We start from the raw sequence: 15,680 nt of genomic DNA, 5'->3' as shown, positions 1-15,680 counted from the left end.
GTTCTCAGTATTGAGAGAGCTATCGATATCAGACCCTTGGATCCTCCCAGAGAGTCACGATCTCCTCTCCCAGGGCCCAGTATTCCACCCGCAGATTACGAACCTCCATCTGACGGCCTGGAATTTGAGAGGCGCATCTTGAGGGAAAAAGGCCTCTCGGACAAGGTAATTACAACCCTGCAGAAGAGTAGAAAAGTAGTTACCTCTAAAATCTATTTCAGGGTCTGGAGAGTATTCTCAGATTTTTGTTCCCCAGATAAAATAGACTTAGCTCATCCAAATATAGCTAAGATATTAGATTTCCTGCAAGCAGGATTAGATAAGGGCCTAAAACCTGCCACCCTTAAAGTTCAGATCTCTGCCCTTAGCTCCCTGTTTGAGTCTCCTTTAGCCTCTCATCCCTGGATATCTCGGTTCATAAAAGCGGCATCTCGTATGACCCCCTTTAGGAGATGTACGGTGCCCCCCTGGGACCTCACTCTGGTATTAAATTATCTGATAAGAGATCCTTTTGAGCCCCTGGAGTCTTGTTCACTAAAATGGCTGACCATTAAAGTTGTATTTTTGGTAGCAATCACTTCAGCCCGTAGGGTTGGAGAGATATCGTCTCTGTCATGTAGAGCGCCTTTTCTCAAGATCTTGGATGACAGAGTAGTTCTGATGACAGACCCGGCCTTTTTACCAAAGGTAGTCTCTAGATTCCATAGATCCCAGGAGATCAGGCTCCCATCCTTCTGCAGTAACCCTTCTACAGATAGGGAGAGGGAGTTTAACAAATTAGATGTTAAAAGGGCCATTGAGCTATATTTGGATAGGACTAAAGATTGGAGAAAATCTGATAGTCTTTTTGTTCTTTTTGGTGGCAAGAATAGGGGGCAGAAGGCCTCAGCGGTAGTTATAGCTAGATGGATTAGGCAAGCCATTAGCTCCGCTTATTTAGCAGCCGGTCAGCCGATACCAGAAGGTCTAAAAGCCCATTCCACTAGAGCAGTTTCTTCCTCATGGGCAGAATTTAGAGAGGTGTCGGTTAATCAGATTTGTCAGGCTGCCACTTGGTCTTCTCCACACACTTTTTATAGGCACTATAGGCTAAATGTAGCAGGTGCACAGGAACTTTCCTTTGGGCGAAGGGTTCTTTCTTCGGTTGTCCCTCCCTAAGGGATTTCATCTATGTTATTCTCTCTGGTTGGGTGCTGTCGTGGTGAGAGGGGGAAACCGGTAATTACTCACCGGTAATTGTGTTTCCTTGAACCACGACAGCACCCTGGTTATTCCCTCCCTTGTAAATTCTTTTCACACTTGGGTGTTAAATGTTATGTGTATGTCACAGAGGTGTGAGATTCTCTCATTGAGAGTGATGCTGAATGATACGGTGGTCAGAATTAATCAAGAACATTAAGTCCCATACAGTCTCTGTAATCCACTGAAGGAGATGGGGCGTACCGCAGAATTTGAAGTCTGGGTTTCCTGTCCCTGGGGGCGGATCCCTCTCTCTGGTTGGGTGCTGTCGTGGTTCAAGGAAACACAATTACCGGTGAGTAATTACCGGTTTTGATAGATCTGGCATTTTCAGATGCGGCAATATTTATATTTTTAGCAGTTTTTTATTATAATTTTTTTTTACTTTAAAAAAAATTATTAAAAATAAAGTATACAATAAAAAACTTTTTAATTTTTACTTTTACTATTTCTCAGACCCCCCTGGGGTACTTTAACCCTAGGTTGTCTGATCCTACCATATATTTCCATAATACAGAATGGCAGGATATGGGGATTTTCCAACTCATTCATTACAATGTGCAAATCGTACATTGTAATGAAATGATTAAAACAAGACCACCTCAGGTCTTCTGAATGTCCACAGCAAAGCCCCCATTTATAGAAATGTCCACAGAGGAGCCCCCCATTAATGACATTTCCACATCAGAGCTCCTCTACGTTACTGAAATGTTCACAGACGGGTCTCTCCCTTATTAATGAAATGTTTACAGGCGGGTCCCTCCCTCATTAATGAAATGTCCACACCATAGCCTCCTTAACCCCTTATCACAAACACTAGTTTTCAGCTCAATGACCAGACTCGATTTTTCAAATCTGCCATGTGTCACGATAATTGGTTATAACTACGGAACACTTTAACATATATAGGGGATTTTGAGAATGTTTTCTCGTGACGTATTGTACTTCATGTTAGTTTTAAAATTTAAGTTAAGTTTTGTGTTTGAAAAAAAGGGAAAATTTGGCAAAAGTTCATAAAAATTCTTCATTTTCCAAGTTTGAAATGTTCTGCTTTCCAGACAGGAAGTAAAACTACCCAAAAGCATGATAATTCACATTTACGGAATGTCTGCTTTATGTTGAGATGATATTTTATGCATCCTGTCATTTTTCTAGGATGTTATGAGGCGCAGAACTTTAGGTGTGATTTTTCTCATTTTCATGAAAATCCCCAAAACTCATATTTTGAGGGACAACTCAGCTTCCAAGTGACTTTGAAAGGCCTAATAGTTAAATCCTATAATTACCCTACTATAGAAACGTCACCCCTCAACGTACGTAAAACAACTTCTATTGAGTCTATTAACCCTTTAAGTGTTTCGCATGGGTTAAAACAATATGGACCTGCGATTTTTGAAACTTTTGGGAATTTTTGGGAAAATAAATTCATTTAGGCCGAAACTGATGGTTTCATAACAAATTAAATGATGAAACGCTCTGCAACATTTGATACCCAATTTCTCCCGAGTGTACTGATACCCCATATGTGGTGGTAAACTGCTGTATGGGTGCACGGCCGGGCATAGAATGAAAGCAGTGCTATTCACAGCAGATTTGTATTGTCACATTGTACAAGTTATAAAATTTAATTTTTTTGGAAATGCAAAAAATTATTATTATTGGGCTTATTATTTGCGGGATGAGATACAATGTATAGATAATTATTTTGGGGGGGTCTTAAGCTTATTTGTGAGATTTTATTAACTATTTCAAGGGGGACACAAACAAAATCATCAATTTTTATTATCAATTATATCATCAACTTTTTTTCCCCTGCTCACTGTAACGTAAAAATAATATTTTATCTTTAGTCTCTGGTTCACTACGATTACGGTGACATCTCATTTATATAGTTATTCTTATCTTTGCTCAATTTTACTGAGCAAAGCCAATATTGGAGGAAATCACATTGTTTTTTACTATCAACAAATTTTCAGGGCCATAGCTTCTGTATTTTTCTGTAGTCAGATCTGGTTGAGGACTTATTTTTTGCGTAAAGAGTTGTTCTTTTCAGTTGTATCATATTAGTGAACATAACTGTTTTTGATCACTTTTTAGAACATTTTTTGTGATGGTGTTTGATTTGTATTTTAAGGGAAGTTTTTCGTGTTTTTTTTTTTTTTTTTTACGTCGTTTACCGAGCGGGTTCAATATTGATTTACATTTATTGTACAGGTTAATACGGTGATACCAAATATGTGATTTTCTTTTTGTGTTTTACATACTTTAATTGCATTTTATGTGTAACTGGGGAGATTATGGGACTCTTAATTCAATTATTTATTTAATCATAATTATAAAATGACAAGCTTTTTTTTTTACTTTTATACATTTTCCACCTTTTGGCTTGAACAATCGTTCATCAGATCGCTTGTTCAAGCCTCTACACTGCAATACACTTGTATTGCAGTGGTTAGTGTAAGTAACTGAGCATGCACAGTTACATACAGCCGGGTACTGCCAGGAGGCGGAACCCAGCGTGAAGGAGAGCCGGCAGCCTCGGGTCACTCGTCGGAACCCGGGGCTGCGGGTTTGTTTTTTTTTTTAAGTTATACTTACCTCTGGCTTCTTCTCCCCGAGGCTCCGTTGTCTTCTCTTCCTGTCCGCATGCCTACACTATGACGTAAAATGTCCGCGACACCACCGAGCCATAGTGTATGCATGCAGGCAGGAAGAGAAGAAGATGGAGCCGTAGGGAGAAGAAGCCAGAAGTAAGTATAACATTGTTGTTTTTTTTAGCTGAAGCTCTTTAGCCGCAGTTTGGGACCAGATGTTCCCATGGTCTGGTCACGGCCACGGCCTGATGGTTGGGGACCGCTGTTCTATGGGGTCTCCGGTATTATTGTCTGCTATGGGATCTCCAGTATTATTGTCTGCTCTTGGGATCTTCAATATCAGTATTTGTCTACTCCAGTATTATTGTTCTGCTCTGAGGGTCTCCTGTGTTGTTAGTCTGCTTTGGGGTCTCCAGTATTTGTCTGCTCTGGGGTCTTCAGTATTAGTAGTTTTATACCCTGGGGGTCTCCACTATTTTAAGCCTGCTATGTTGTCTCCAGGCGCTAATAACTTTTTTTATACTTTGGTATACGGAGCTGTAGAGTTACAATATAAAATATACAGTTCCTCCTTGCATACAAATTCATCTTGAGAACAAATCTGCGGAACCTATTATATATGTAACCCGGGGATTGCCTGCATTTGGTTTGTGGGGTGGTATTTATATCTGTACTGTGGCATTTATAATTTCTGGGTTGACAGTTTATTCTGTATTGTGGTTGTTTGTGCATGGCTGCTGATGCATTATGACAATGTGGACCAATAAATGTTGCTGAACCCTGGCCTAAATGCTTAGATCACAAATAGAAAAGACATTTAAAGGAAATGTACATTTTTTTTAAAATTTATTATATGCTTGTGGAGTTGGTCCATTTTATCACTACTCCGACTCCACCAAAATTGTCACCGACTCTGACTCTGACTCCACAGCCCTAATTATGATAACCTACTTAGTTTCTTCAAAGGATATTCTGTAACTTGGTGATCTCTGATGCAGCCTATTCATTGTTTCCACCTATCTGCATAGCAGCACAGTCTACTTAATAGCAGCTTTGCTGGTCATTGCACTTTTGTCTATTTTTCTTCAATGACATTTCGCAGGTTTAGAAAACTGTATAAATTATATATACATTGCATTACTTTTCTGCGCTCTGTGATTGTACGTGCACCTTAGTTATTAGGTGGGGTCCACATGTGTATCTTTGATGTGTCTTTTGTGCACTTTTAATTGTTTTTACTCCATCTGATGCTTTTCATCTACGTGTGTGTATTGTGCTCAATAAACTTGTTTAATAAATCTTTTTTTTCGGAACCTATACACATCGGCTCTTGCTCTCTTTCTCTATCAACTTACTATGGGGAACACACATATATTTTGTGTCATAGAAAATGTCTAACATTCAATATAAGTCCCCAAATGACATTGGTTAATAGTTTGTGGACGTGTCAATAACATTCAGCTACTGCTGAAAAAGACATAATGGGGCAGATTTACTTTTCCGGTCCCGTCGCGATCCCGCGGTGCGTTGTCCGGCGAGGATTCGGGTCCATTGGGATTCATTAAGATCGTGGGTCCGAGTTCATGCATGTGGCGCTGCTGCGCCGAGGTTCGCCGGAGTTCACTTTCTTCTTCCCGGAGCATGTGAGTGCTTGATCTTGCGACACAAATCCTTTTTTAAATTCCGCGGTTTGTCCGACGGCCCGCCCTCCCCATCTCTGTCGCGTGCAAGTTGGCTCGGAAGCGACAAAATCCTATCGCGTGCGCCAAAATCCCGAGGCAATACGGCGCAAAACGGGGAACCCAACGAAAGTGCAGCATTCGGACCCTTAGTAAATGAGCCACAATATGTTGGTATAGTATACCATAAAAATAGATCCGTTTTTTCATCAATGTAAAATGCAAAGCTACATTAAAAAATGCACTGTACATGGGAGCCAGCCCATGGACAAACAGGAGATAAATTATCACCTATATACTACACAATATCAACAATGTTAACATATATCAATGTAGTCACCAGCAGAGTCACCATCAAAATAGCAATAGTGCATAAAGACATCTAAATAATGATATGTAGCAAAAAGAGGACACTGTATAAAACACGTGTGCATAAGACACTAAATTTATATTACTTAAAAGCATGCAGTAAGGATGCCACAGGGAACCTCAGGGATGATGGCACCCTGCCGCACATTTCGGCTTGGATTTAAATTGTTCACCTGATGCTGCACTATGGCTTAAGACACAATATCACAATTATCTTTTCAACCTGAAAAAGCATAACAATTGAAACAACTAATTAGTGCAAATACAATCTATGAACTTATTAATGCAAAATAAATCATTGCACACATAATAGAATAAAACAAATAGTTTTATTTTAACCCCTTAAGGACGCAGGTTTTTTTTTGCTCATTTATTGCTCTCCACCTTCAAAAATCCATAACTTTTTCATTTTTCCATGTACAGAGCTGTGTGAGGGCTTATTTTGCGAGAAGCATATTTTACTTCTGTACTGGGAAGCTGGCAAAAAATTCCAAATATGGAAAAAAATGACATCACATTCTTGTGGGCTCAGTTTTTACGACTTTCACCTTGCCTCCCAAATAACACCTCTGCTTTATTCTTTGGTTCAGTACGATCACGGTGATACCAAATTTATACAGGTTTTATTGCGTTTTAACACATTTTCAAAATGATGGTTTATAAAAAAGAAAAAAAATGTATGGAGCTGTGTTGGGTGTCATTTTTTCCAAAATGAGCCGATGTTTTCATTGCTACCATTTTGAGATCTGTGGTCACTTTTTATTCCATTTTTTATGTGCTGTAAAATGGTGTAAAAGTCGCGTTTTGGACATTTGGGCGCTATTCTGTTATTTGGTTCACAGCAGGCAATAACCATTTTTATATTTTGATATATCAGGCATTTTGGGACTCGGCAATACCTATTTTGTCTGTGATTTTTACTGTTTATTATGTTTTATATCAGTTGTAGGGAAAGGGGGGGATTTGAACTTTTATTTTTTTTACTTTTTTATTATTTTTGAAACTTTTTTTTTTACTGTTTTTTTAGACCCTCTAGGGTACATGAACCCTAGATGGTCTGATCGTTTCTACCATATACTGCAATACTTCTGGGGAAGTCACATTGATGACGAAACGCCTCCCCCCACTCTGCCTTCCACCACCTGTGAGATTTATCTACTTGCATTATATTGTGTCTCTTTCTCCCCCTTCAGTGTGGATAATCTTTTGTATAGGTATATTATTGCTACATTTGTACTTTTTTGGGGATTTTGTACATTCAGACTTTTTTTTAGTTAGTTGGTTTTTTGAACCTAGTGATCCAACAGTTCTTTTTATATTTATGAGGGCAGAGTGTAGGGGAGTATTACTGTAGCCCTGCTTTGTACTACAAGGTGCACAGTGTCTATTTTTAACACATTTGTTACCTTTTTTAGTGGTTTTATCTATTATGTGTGTTGTATTTATTTAATAAACCATTTTCTATAAAAAAAATAGCTACATTGTGAATACCATATAATGTATTCTGTACAATATTTCATGTAGATGAAATTGAACATTCTGACCTGTTAAACGTGCTGTCTTAAATATGCAATGGGTCTAGTCCGTGATCATTTTTGGACTTTGCAAAAAGTATGTGCGAACTCATTTTGGCAGATAACTTTTCTGCCATGTTGAAATATGTCATTTGCAAAATTTGATTGATTTCAGTTTAGAATTTGGTGCTGGTAATCTACACTAAAAGAGGTTTTTCCCAGATGTGACGTTATCCTTATCATCCCATTCATTTGGGGAAACAGTACCCACATTCATGTGATTGGTGGAGGTCCCAATGGTCACACCCCCACCAAACTGCAAGTTTTTACCTTTAAAAGAATTGTTCAAAGTTGTAAAGTCTTGATTATTTCCTACATTTATAAATGAACCCTTAAACTGAGTTAAGGTCAAGAAGGGAGAATATCAATATTACTTTAGCTCTAAACTAACAGTGCCCTGGTGAAGTATGTTATATACCGTATTTTTCAGACTATAAGGCGCACAAAAAATACTTTGATTTTCTCAGAAATCAAAGGTGCGCCTTATAGTCCAGTGCGCCTTATATATGAACCATACTGACAGACAACAGCTGCTTTGAACTGTGCACAGGTCTGCCACCTGCTGGTCATTCATCCTTATAATCAGGTGCGCCTTATTATCCGGTGCGCCTTATATATGAACCTAGATGTTTTAGCAGGCATTTATTGATGGTGTACCTTATACTCCGGTGCTCCTTATAGTCAGAAAAATACTGTTATTTATGTCAGGAACCCAACCAGCTTTGCAAAGGAGGCATTGGTTAATAAAGGCAGTCTAATATGATGCTAAAGTTTGTATTTAGAAAACAAGGAAGTGCTAAAAGACTTTGCATTTGTTTCCTGCATAGTCTGTTTTAACTTTTGTTCTTCTATAGACATTTAAAAAAATGTAAATTGGGGTGAGAACATGTAGTAATGTCATGGTTAAATCTCAATGAATTATATCCCATAACCATATCCCATAACAGGGCCAGTGTTTTATTTTCAAATAACTAATTTTGTGAAATTCAAATCCTTTTGATAACTGAGCTTTTTTAGTGTTTTTGCTAACGTAGTGCTTTAAAGGGAACCGGTTATCAGGGATGTCATATTTAGCTGGTGACTGGTTCCAATAGCCTATTCTATGCAGATTTAAAAATGCTTTTGTCAGCATTCTGAATCATTTCAGTAGTTTAAAATAGTTTATTTTACATCCTGCTGGCTCCCTGCCAGCAGGATGTGGTGAGTCCTGGAAGAATGGTGCAGCTGCAGTCTGTGTGTGCCTGTATCTCCTCATGCATTCTTCCATTCCTCCACACCATCCTCTGCCTGCTCAAGGTACATGACAGGAAGTGGGGAGGGGTGAGGGAGCTGGATGAGAGTAGAGGAGTCTGAAACAGGCACACACAGGCTTAAGCAAACCCTGGGACCCCCCACATGCTGCTGGATGAGAGCCAGGTAATAGAAAATAAATGATCATAAATTAGTGAAATGCTTCAGAATGCTGACAAAGGCATGTTTAAAATCAGCATACCGTGGCTATTGTAACCTAACACCAGCTAAAAATTACATTCCAGGTGACAGGCTTGCTTTTCTTTCATAGTGTGCTGCCTTATGAGACATAAGGCTAGTTAATAAATACATATAATATATATATATAATATATATAATATATATGTTTTGTTACATAATATGTTCCCGATGAATTTATAAAAGACTCCAGGGGGTCATTTCAACTTCTATTTTTCAAAAGTTCCACTTTTCCTTACTAGGGCTATAAGTTATGACAATAAAATAGTTTTTGTTAGATTTCAAATTGTAGTACAGATGATGGCTTGGATGTTCACGCATTTGGAGTTAGTCTCTTGGGAGGTTTGAAGTGTCTACATGTAGTTTGGCATAAATCCAGATGCTGCATTGAGTCCTTGTATTAATAATTGGAATGCTATAATCTTGAATTCCCAAGTTTTCTTATCTGTTACATTGTAGAAATGACCTTTCAGTATACCATATTTTCCGGACTATTAGGCGCACCGGACTATAAGGCGCATTAGTAGTCAGCGCCTTATATATTGAATAATTCCATATATAAGGCGCACCGGACTATAAGGCGCAGGGTCCGGGGGCGTGGCAGGGAAACGGAGCGGAGACCGACCCGGCAAGAGGTGAGCGGTCTCCGGGGAAGGGGGTCGGTTCAGGTGGAGGAGGGCAGCAGACCCTACTTACATAGGTCCCCGCTACCGGAGACAGCAGATCCCGCTGGAGATCTGCTGTCTCAGGTAGCGGGGACCTATGTAAGTAGGGTCCGCTGCCCTCCTCCATACATAGGGCGCACCGGACTATAAGGTGCACTTTGGATTTCTAAGGAAATCCTAGGTTTTTATGTGCGCCTTATAGTCCGGAAAATACGGTAAGCATATTATATCACTAAATGTACTACAATAATAATCACATCTTAAATGTGAGATTCAAAAGCTTCTCAATATAGTATTTTTTTGCCAATTAATGAACCATTAATATAATACTACAGTACTTTTTACATCAAGAAACTTAACATAAGATAATCTATGGGTAATTAAGGTATAGTTATCTTAATTCCAGTGTAATAACCATTGTTCACTGAAGTACGGTAATCCATAGGATTTATATTCCTGTATATGATATTCTAAATCAATTAAAAATTAACCATATGGTTGCCTGGTAATAAACCATGAAGCTTCTTGGCAGTTAGTATCTTAAACAGATGGCAAAGAAGGTTTTAGCTTGGTCTGAATATAAAGCACTTCCTTCTTTGTTACGTTATCTCAGTTCAGTATTTACAGCAGCACTGTGAATACAATGAATAAAAACTGATTATGACTTTGTTATGCCATTCTATGTGGGCAGATGCCCTGGCATTAAAACTTTTTCTGTAATCCATCCTGGCATGGATCAGAACGGATCTGTTTATAAACAGGGCAGAACGTACCACTTCTGAATATGTGGTACATTTTTATGTTTTAATTAGTCGGTGGGTGTTTTAAGCAGATTCTTTCTTTCCCCTTTATTAGCAGCATTTGTTGCTAGGCAACTTTGACTATGATCCGAGAGGAAAGTGTGACTATATCAAGCTTGCTCATATAGCGGAAATAGTTTCTGAAAATATAAATTTACCTTCAAATTCAAATGCATTTGCGGTGCAGCTTCTGCAGTCAATCACCATAGTGGATGCAGAAAATCCACTTGAGACATAAAATTAATTAGATATACATATAGTTCTAGACGGGATGCTCTTATAAATAAGGACAAACATTTCATTCACAATGGGCTTAATAAGTAATTTGGTCACTTCTACTAAAGCTGGTAGAACTTCTGTACTTCCGCTTTTGCATTATTCCAGATATGGTCACAGACTGCAGAATATGAGTAGAGATTTTTTGATGAGTAATATTTTTCAGTCAGGGTAAACTTGCATAAGTTGGGGAGGGGACATAAATTGTGTAAAATCTCATATATAAAGCTGAGTGTATGTGTGTGTATGTCCACACTGCACCATAGTGTTTACTATCACCAAATTTTGCACAGCCACTCTCTGTGACTCAGGGAACTTCATAGACTTGGTTTTGAGCCCAAATTTCACCCCACACTTTCCAAAATCCACTTATTAATCACCAGATACAGGAGCCATTGTCTGCTGTAACAGTTGGAAGTTGAGCCGTCAGAGAGATGGTCACTGAAGGTCAGAGAGCGAGAGATACATAATAAATATTATTTGTCAACCCCTTCAATTTTGTTATAGCTATGACCAGCTATTTCCTATCCTGGACAGCAACGGGATCTACAGCTAGTGTATTATAAATTGAAATATTAATCCATGGTTGCCAGGATGATGATAAGATGTGTGCTATACACATGACTGAGGTGATGACTTGCATCCACTGAGTACCTGGTATATTGTACTGCCAAGTTTCTGATGAGAAGTTTGCCTCAATACTTTAGTTGTTAAGCCATGTATTATTGCCCATTTACATGTACTGTATAGAATATTACCATATATTTTATTGTCTCTATAATGTATTGGAGTTAAGCCTATAAGGTGACAATTGTGAGATGTAACTTTTGCCTCTATAGATCTTCTCTATTACAGTTGAAGGAAATCTACTTTCAAAATTAAGTATGATAAACCAGGGACACTTACTCATCATATCAGCCACGGTGACTGTGGTAATCTTCTTATATTTTTTATCTTTGGCCTCCTTCCTGCTCTGGCTTCACAGGCTGTTACAATGTCTCCCCCTGCTCCCTCAACACTTCCACCTCCCTCTGCCTGATGTAATCTCACAGCAACAGAGAAAGTTTCAGTGGGAGTGGGATATGCTTCTTGCACAGTGGTGATGCCCCCCACAGCCCTTCTAAATCCTAATCATAAGCTAATTTTAGAAGGAAGGAGGCAATGGATAACAAATATGGGTAAATTACCACAGTCATGATGCCTGGATCTGGTTTATCCAGCTTTATTTTGATGGTAGATTTCCTTTAAAGGGGTATTCCGGGAACATGAACATCTCATTCAAAAACCCATGATGCTATACATACATAAATATAACAAAACTCAATGTCATTAGTTACAAAATGGTGCTTAAATAGTTTGATTTTATGATTCACAAAATTTTATGGCCTCTCTAAAGTAGGTGAAGGTTTAACCAAGATGGCCACCACTGGAAACTACAAGTCCCTTGATCCTTTAGTTCTCAGTAACTCCTCCTCAGTCTTATTTTCTGCCCCCAGTGATAATGTAACAAATGGTCTTGCTCTGTTACCATAGTAATGATGTGTAACTGCCATGTGACCAGTGACCAGCGGCCATCTTCTGCCGGTAGCATTTTAATTCTTCATTACAGTGTATGTCAATAGGAGTTTTCTGCTATGGAGAGCAAAATTTTAAATAACAACTAATTACATATTAGCTTATATTTTACAATCTCATTTGTAAATGAATTATGCTGATTCTTGGAATACACATTTAAGCATAAAAATCTAATTCTGCTCAACACAGTCTTCTGTACAGTATGTCCTCTTATACCTCCCTAATTTTTTCTAATTTATTTAGACAACTACCTTTATATGTCTCAAAGGAGCAACACTCTACAGTACCTGATGTGTTTTCCCTGATATATGGACAGGCAGTTGCCGGGTTATGTACAAGATAGGTTCTGTAGGTTTGTTCTTAAGTTGAATTTGTATGTAAGTCGGAACCCTATATTTTAAAATTGTAACCCCAGCCAAATATTTTTTGGTCTCTGTGACAATTGGATTTTAAAAATGTTGAACTGTTAGAAGAACCAGGATTAACTATAATGCTTAAAGGGGTATTCTCGTCTGGGCATTCACATTCAGTTTGATAAATCTTCCATATATAAACATTTCTTCAATTAGATGTTATTAAAAATAATGTTCCTGTGTGAAGATAATTTCTCATAAATTTGGTCATGCTGTCCCTTAGAAACGAGATGGCTTCCTCGGATACGGCCACGTCTGCTGGAGGGATTGCAGAAATAAACAAAAAGGTTTTGTATATGAAATGTCCGGGAGTTACTGCATATCCCACAGCCGTCCTGTGGTAATGATCGTTGAATCCAGGAGGCCAGGCAGGGCTCAACAGCGCAAGTCTGGCCACCACTGCTAGAGTGTGACGTGGTCGTATCCTAGGAAGCTATCTGGTTTCTAAGGGACAACATGACTACATTTATGAGAAATTATCTTCACACAGGAACATTTTTTTTAATAACATCCAATTGAAGAAATGTTTATACATGGAAGATTAGTGAAACTGAATGTGAGTGCCCAGACGAGAATACCCCTTTAATTGAAGACACCTTTGAGAACTGTTATAGCTGTTTATTGTAGCCTAGGGTTAAAGTACAGTAAATTACCAACATCCAGAGGTCTGTTTGTAACTAGGGGTCGTCTGTAAGTAGGGTGTTCTTAAGTAGGGGACCGCCTGTATTAATTAATATAAAGTGTTGATTCTCACTGCTTCCTACAAAATGTTAAAAAACACCATATTGTCTATTTCTCACTAAATATTTATTTATGCATGAATGCAGAGAATTCATTAAGACTGGCATTTTGCATGTCTTAAAATTCCCCCCGCTGGTGCTCCGGGACCCATATCCACCAAGAGGCTTCTGCTAACTGTAGCAAAAAACTCCACCAGTTCAGACCTGGTCTATAGTCTCCAGTGTTCAGTTCACAACCCATGCCCGCCCTCCTGCAAACTGGCAGGGAGGGGGAGATTCATGTGCCTTCTCTGCCAGAAATGAATCTCCCCCAATGTGTTAGCTGCATTTGTGCAGGGTCTGTGTTGGAAATGATTGTTATGTGTACTGTTATTGCACCCCAAAACACATGAGAGGTGACTGCAGTGAGTAGGTACAATACCCTAATTAGGTCTAGGCAAATGTTGAAACTTTTATTTCCTTTTAAACTGAACATATGTATGTGTATATATAATAAATAATAAGCTTTTATCTGCTATAGATTTCCAACATCAATCACCCACAGTAAGCTTCAGTTCTGTTCAAACTAGTGAAGTGATCACCATTTATAGCCTTAGAACTATGTGGGCTGTTCTTAACTTATTTGCTAGATATTAGTATATAATATTGTATTGTATAGCTGTGGTTCACTTTTCAATATAACATATATATACCGTACTACGGTTTCATGTTGGTCTGTGTATGAACCCTTGTACAATTATTTCTTCTGTAGAGAGAAGATAGACTAGTGCTCCGGGACCTAAAAGTTTGGATTGAACAGTTTGAAAGAGATATCACTCGAGCACAGACGGTAGAAAATAGTTTACAGGAGAGATACCAGGTACAGTATATGAAAATGGCGGAAGTAGTGCGGTGAACCATTTAGTCTATTAAGGCTATGTGCTGCTGTTATGAAGCACATGGTATTTATTTACACCTTATCTCTGTATCCATATAAAACCTTATCACTCTATTTTATATTTTTGATGCAGAAATCTGAATGCACACTTTTAAGATTGAAGCACATGTGTAATATCTGAAGACATATCATTATATTTGTAATCTGTTGGGTAGTACAAGAGACTAGACATTTATCGCTGGCTCACCTTATACACAAGATGCATGTGTATGCGTTCTCTTTAAAAATCAGCAAAATATACCTTTTGTGGAGGGAAAATAAGTTTTGATCTATCAATTTGTGTCTATTTAAGTAGTTTTAGTAAATGTGGCCCATTGTGATTTGCAAACTTCAATGTTTTTCTCTAATTGATCTCTTCCATCCTTTTTGTTTATTTTTTCAGTCATACAAACAGTATAGAGTACATTATGAAATGAAAAGAAAAGAGGTTGAAAATGCCATTCAGCCTTTGGGCAAAGATGGAAAACTCTCTCTTGACCAGACAATGTTGAAGCAAGCATGGGAAAAGGTTTCTGCTAAGGTAGGCAATGGATATTTCCTGATATTCATTTAGTAGTATAATACTTGTGAAATCTTGTAAATCCTGGATAAATTCTCCAGAATGCTCAGATTATGCTCAAACACGATAAATTGGAAACTGATGCAAACCTTGGTTTTATTTCTAGATTTTTGACTGGCATGTGCAGCTTGACAAATCTCTACCAGCTCCATTAGGAACCATTGGCTCCTGGTTATATCGAGCCGAGGTTGCTCTCAGGGAAGATATTATCATACAACAATCTCATGAGGAAACTGCAAATTTGATACACAGGAAATTAGAGCAACACAAGGTAAGAGCAACAGGTTTGAATAAGTAGGTTAAAGTGGTACATGATGTGGTTTGGCAGTAGATAAAGTAGTTTGTCATCAATTGTGGATGTTGTAGAGGTTGTAGATATATTCATAGTATTCCATTTCTTGGTCTGCTAATATTATAGTAACAGTAATGATCATTGCATTTCATGGTCATATACTGTAAGTTGTGATTTTTTTTTAATAAGATAAAGTAAAGGTGCTTAACAGACTAATTTTGTGGTATGAACATGATTGTACCATGTATAAGTTTGGATTCACTTGTTTTGATAGATACTCTGGCTTTTTGGCATCGGCTTCGGCTATCTTCATTCTTTCTATTTGTGCTATCTCCAATAAAATATAAAATGAATCTCAGACACAGATACCTCCACTTCTGAGTGTTTTTTGGTTGAATTTAACAGGAATGGCAAATGGCAAATAGAACTTAATAGCATCTGGTTAAAAGGTGGGCAAAATACTTGCTTCAAATGAGTTGA

At 38.1% G+C, this 15,680-nt stretch overlaps 1 protein-coding gene across 13 annotated transcripts in view; it reads left to right on the top strand.

Annotated features, from left to right (window-relative positions):
* SYNE1 (spectrin repeat containing nuclear envelope protein 1) overlaps positions 1 to 15,680 on the top strand; it is a 476,843-nt gene that overhangs the window by 120,997 nt on the left and 340,166 nt on the right. For 12 of the 13 annotated variants that reach the window (XM_072140948.1, XM_072140950.1, XM_072140965.1 and 9 more), the window contains 3 exons: positions 14,164 to 14,271; positions 14,732 to 14,869; positions 15,015 to 15,179. In XM_072140948.1, the coding sequence (XP_071997049.1) occupies positions 14,164 to 14,271; positions 14,732 to 14,869; positions 15,015 to 15,179 (411 nt within the window). Of the gene's footprint in view, positions 1 to 14,163; positions 14,272 to 14,731; positions 14,870 to 15,014; positions 15,180 to 15,568; positions 15,650 to 15,680 lie in introns of those variants that run through there. The other variant, XM_072140961.1, reaches the window with a different exon arrangement.

Source organism: Engystomops pustulosus, chromosome 3, assembly GCF_040894005.1.
Source record: "Engystomops pustulosus chromosome 3, aEngPut4.maternal, whole genome shotgun sequence".
Lineage (NCBI taxonomy): Eukaryota > Metazoa > Chordata > Amphibia > Anura > Leptodactylidae > Engystomops > Engystomops pustulosus.
This window is presented reverse-complemented; position numbering and strand designations above follow the sequence as displayed.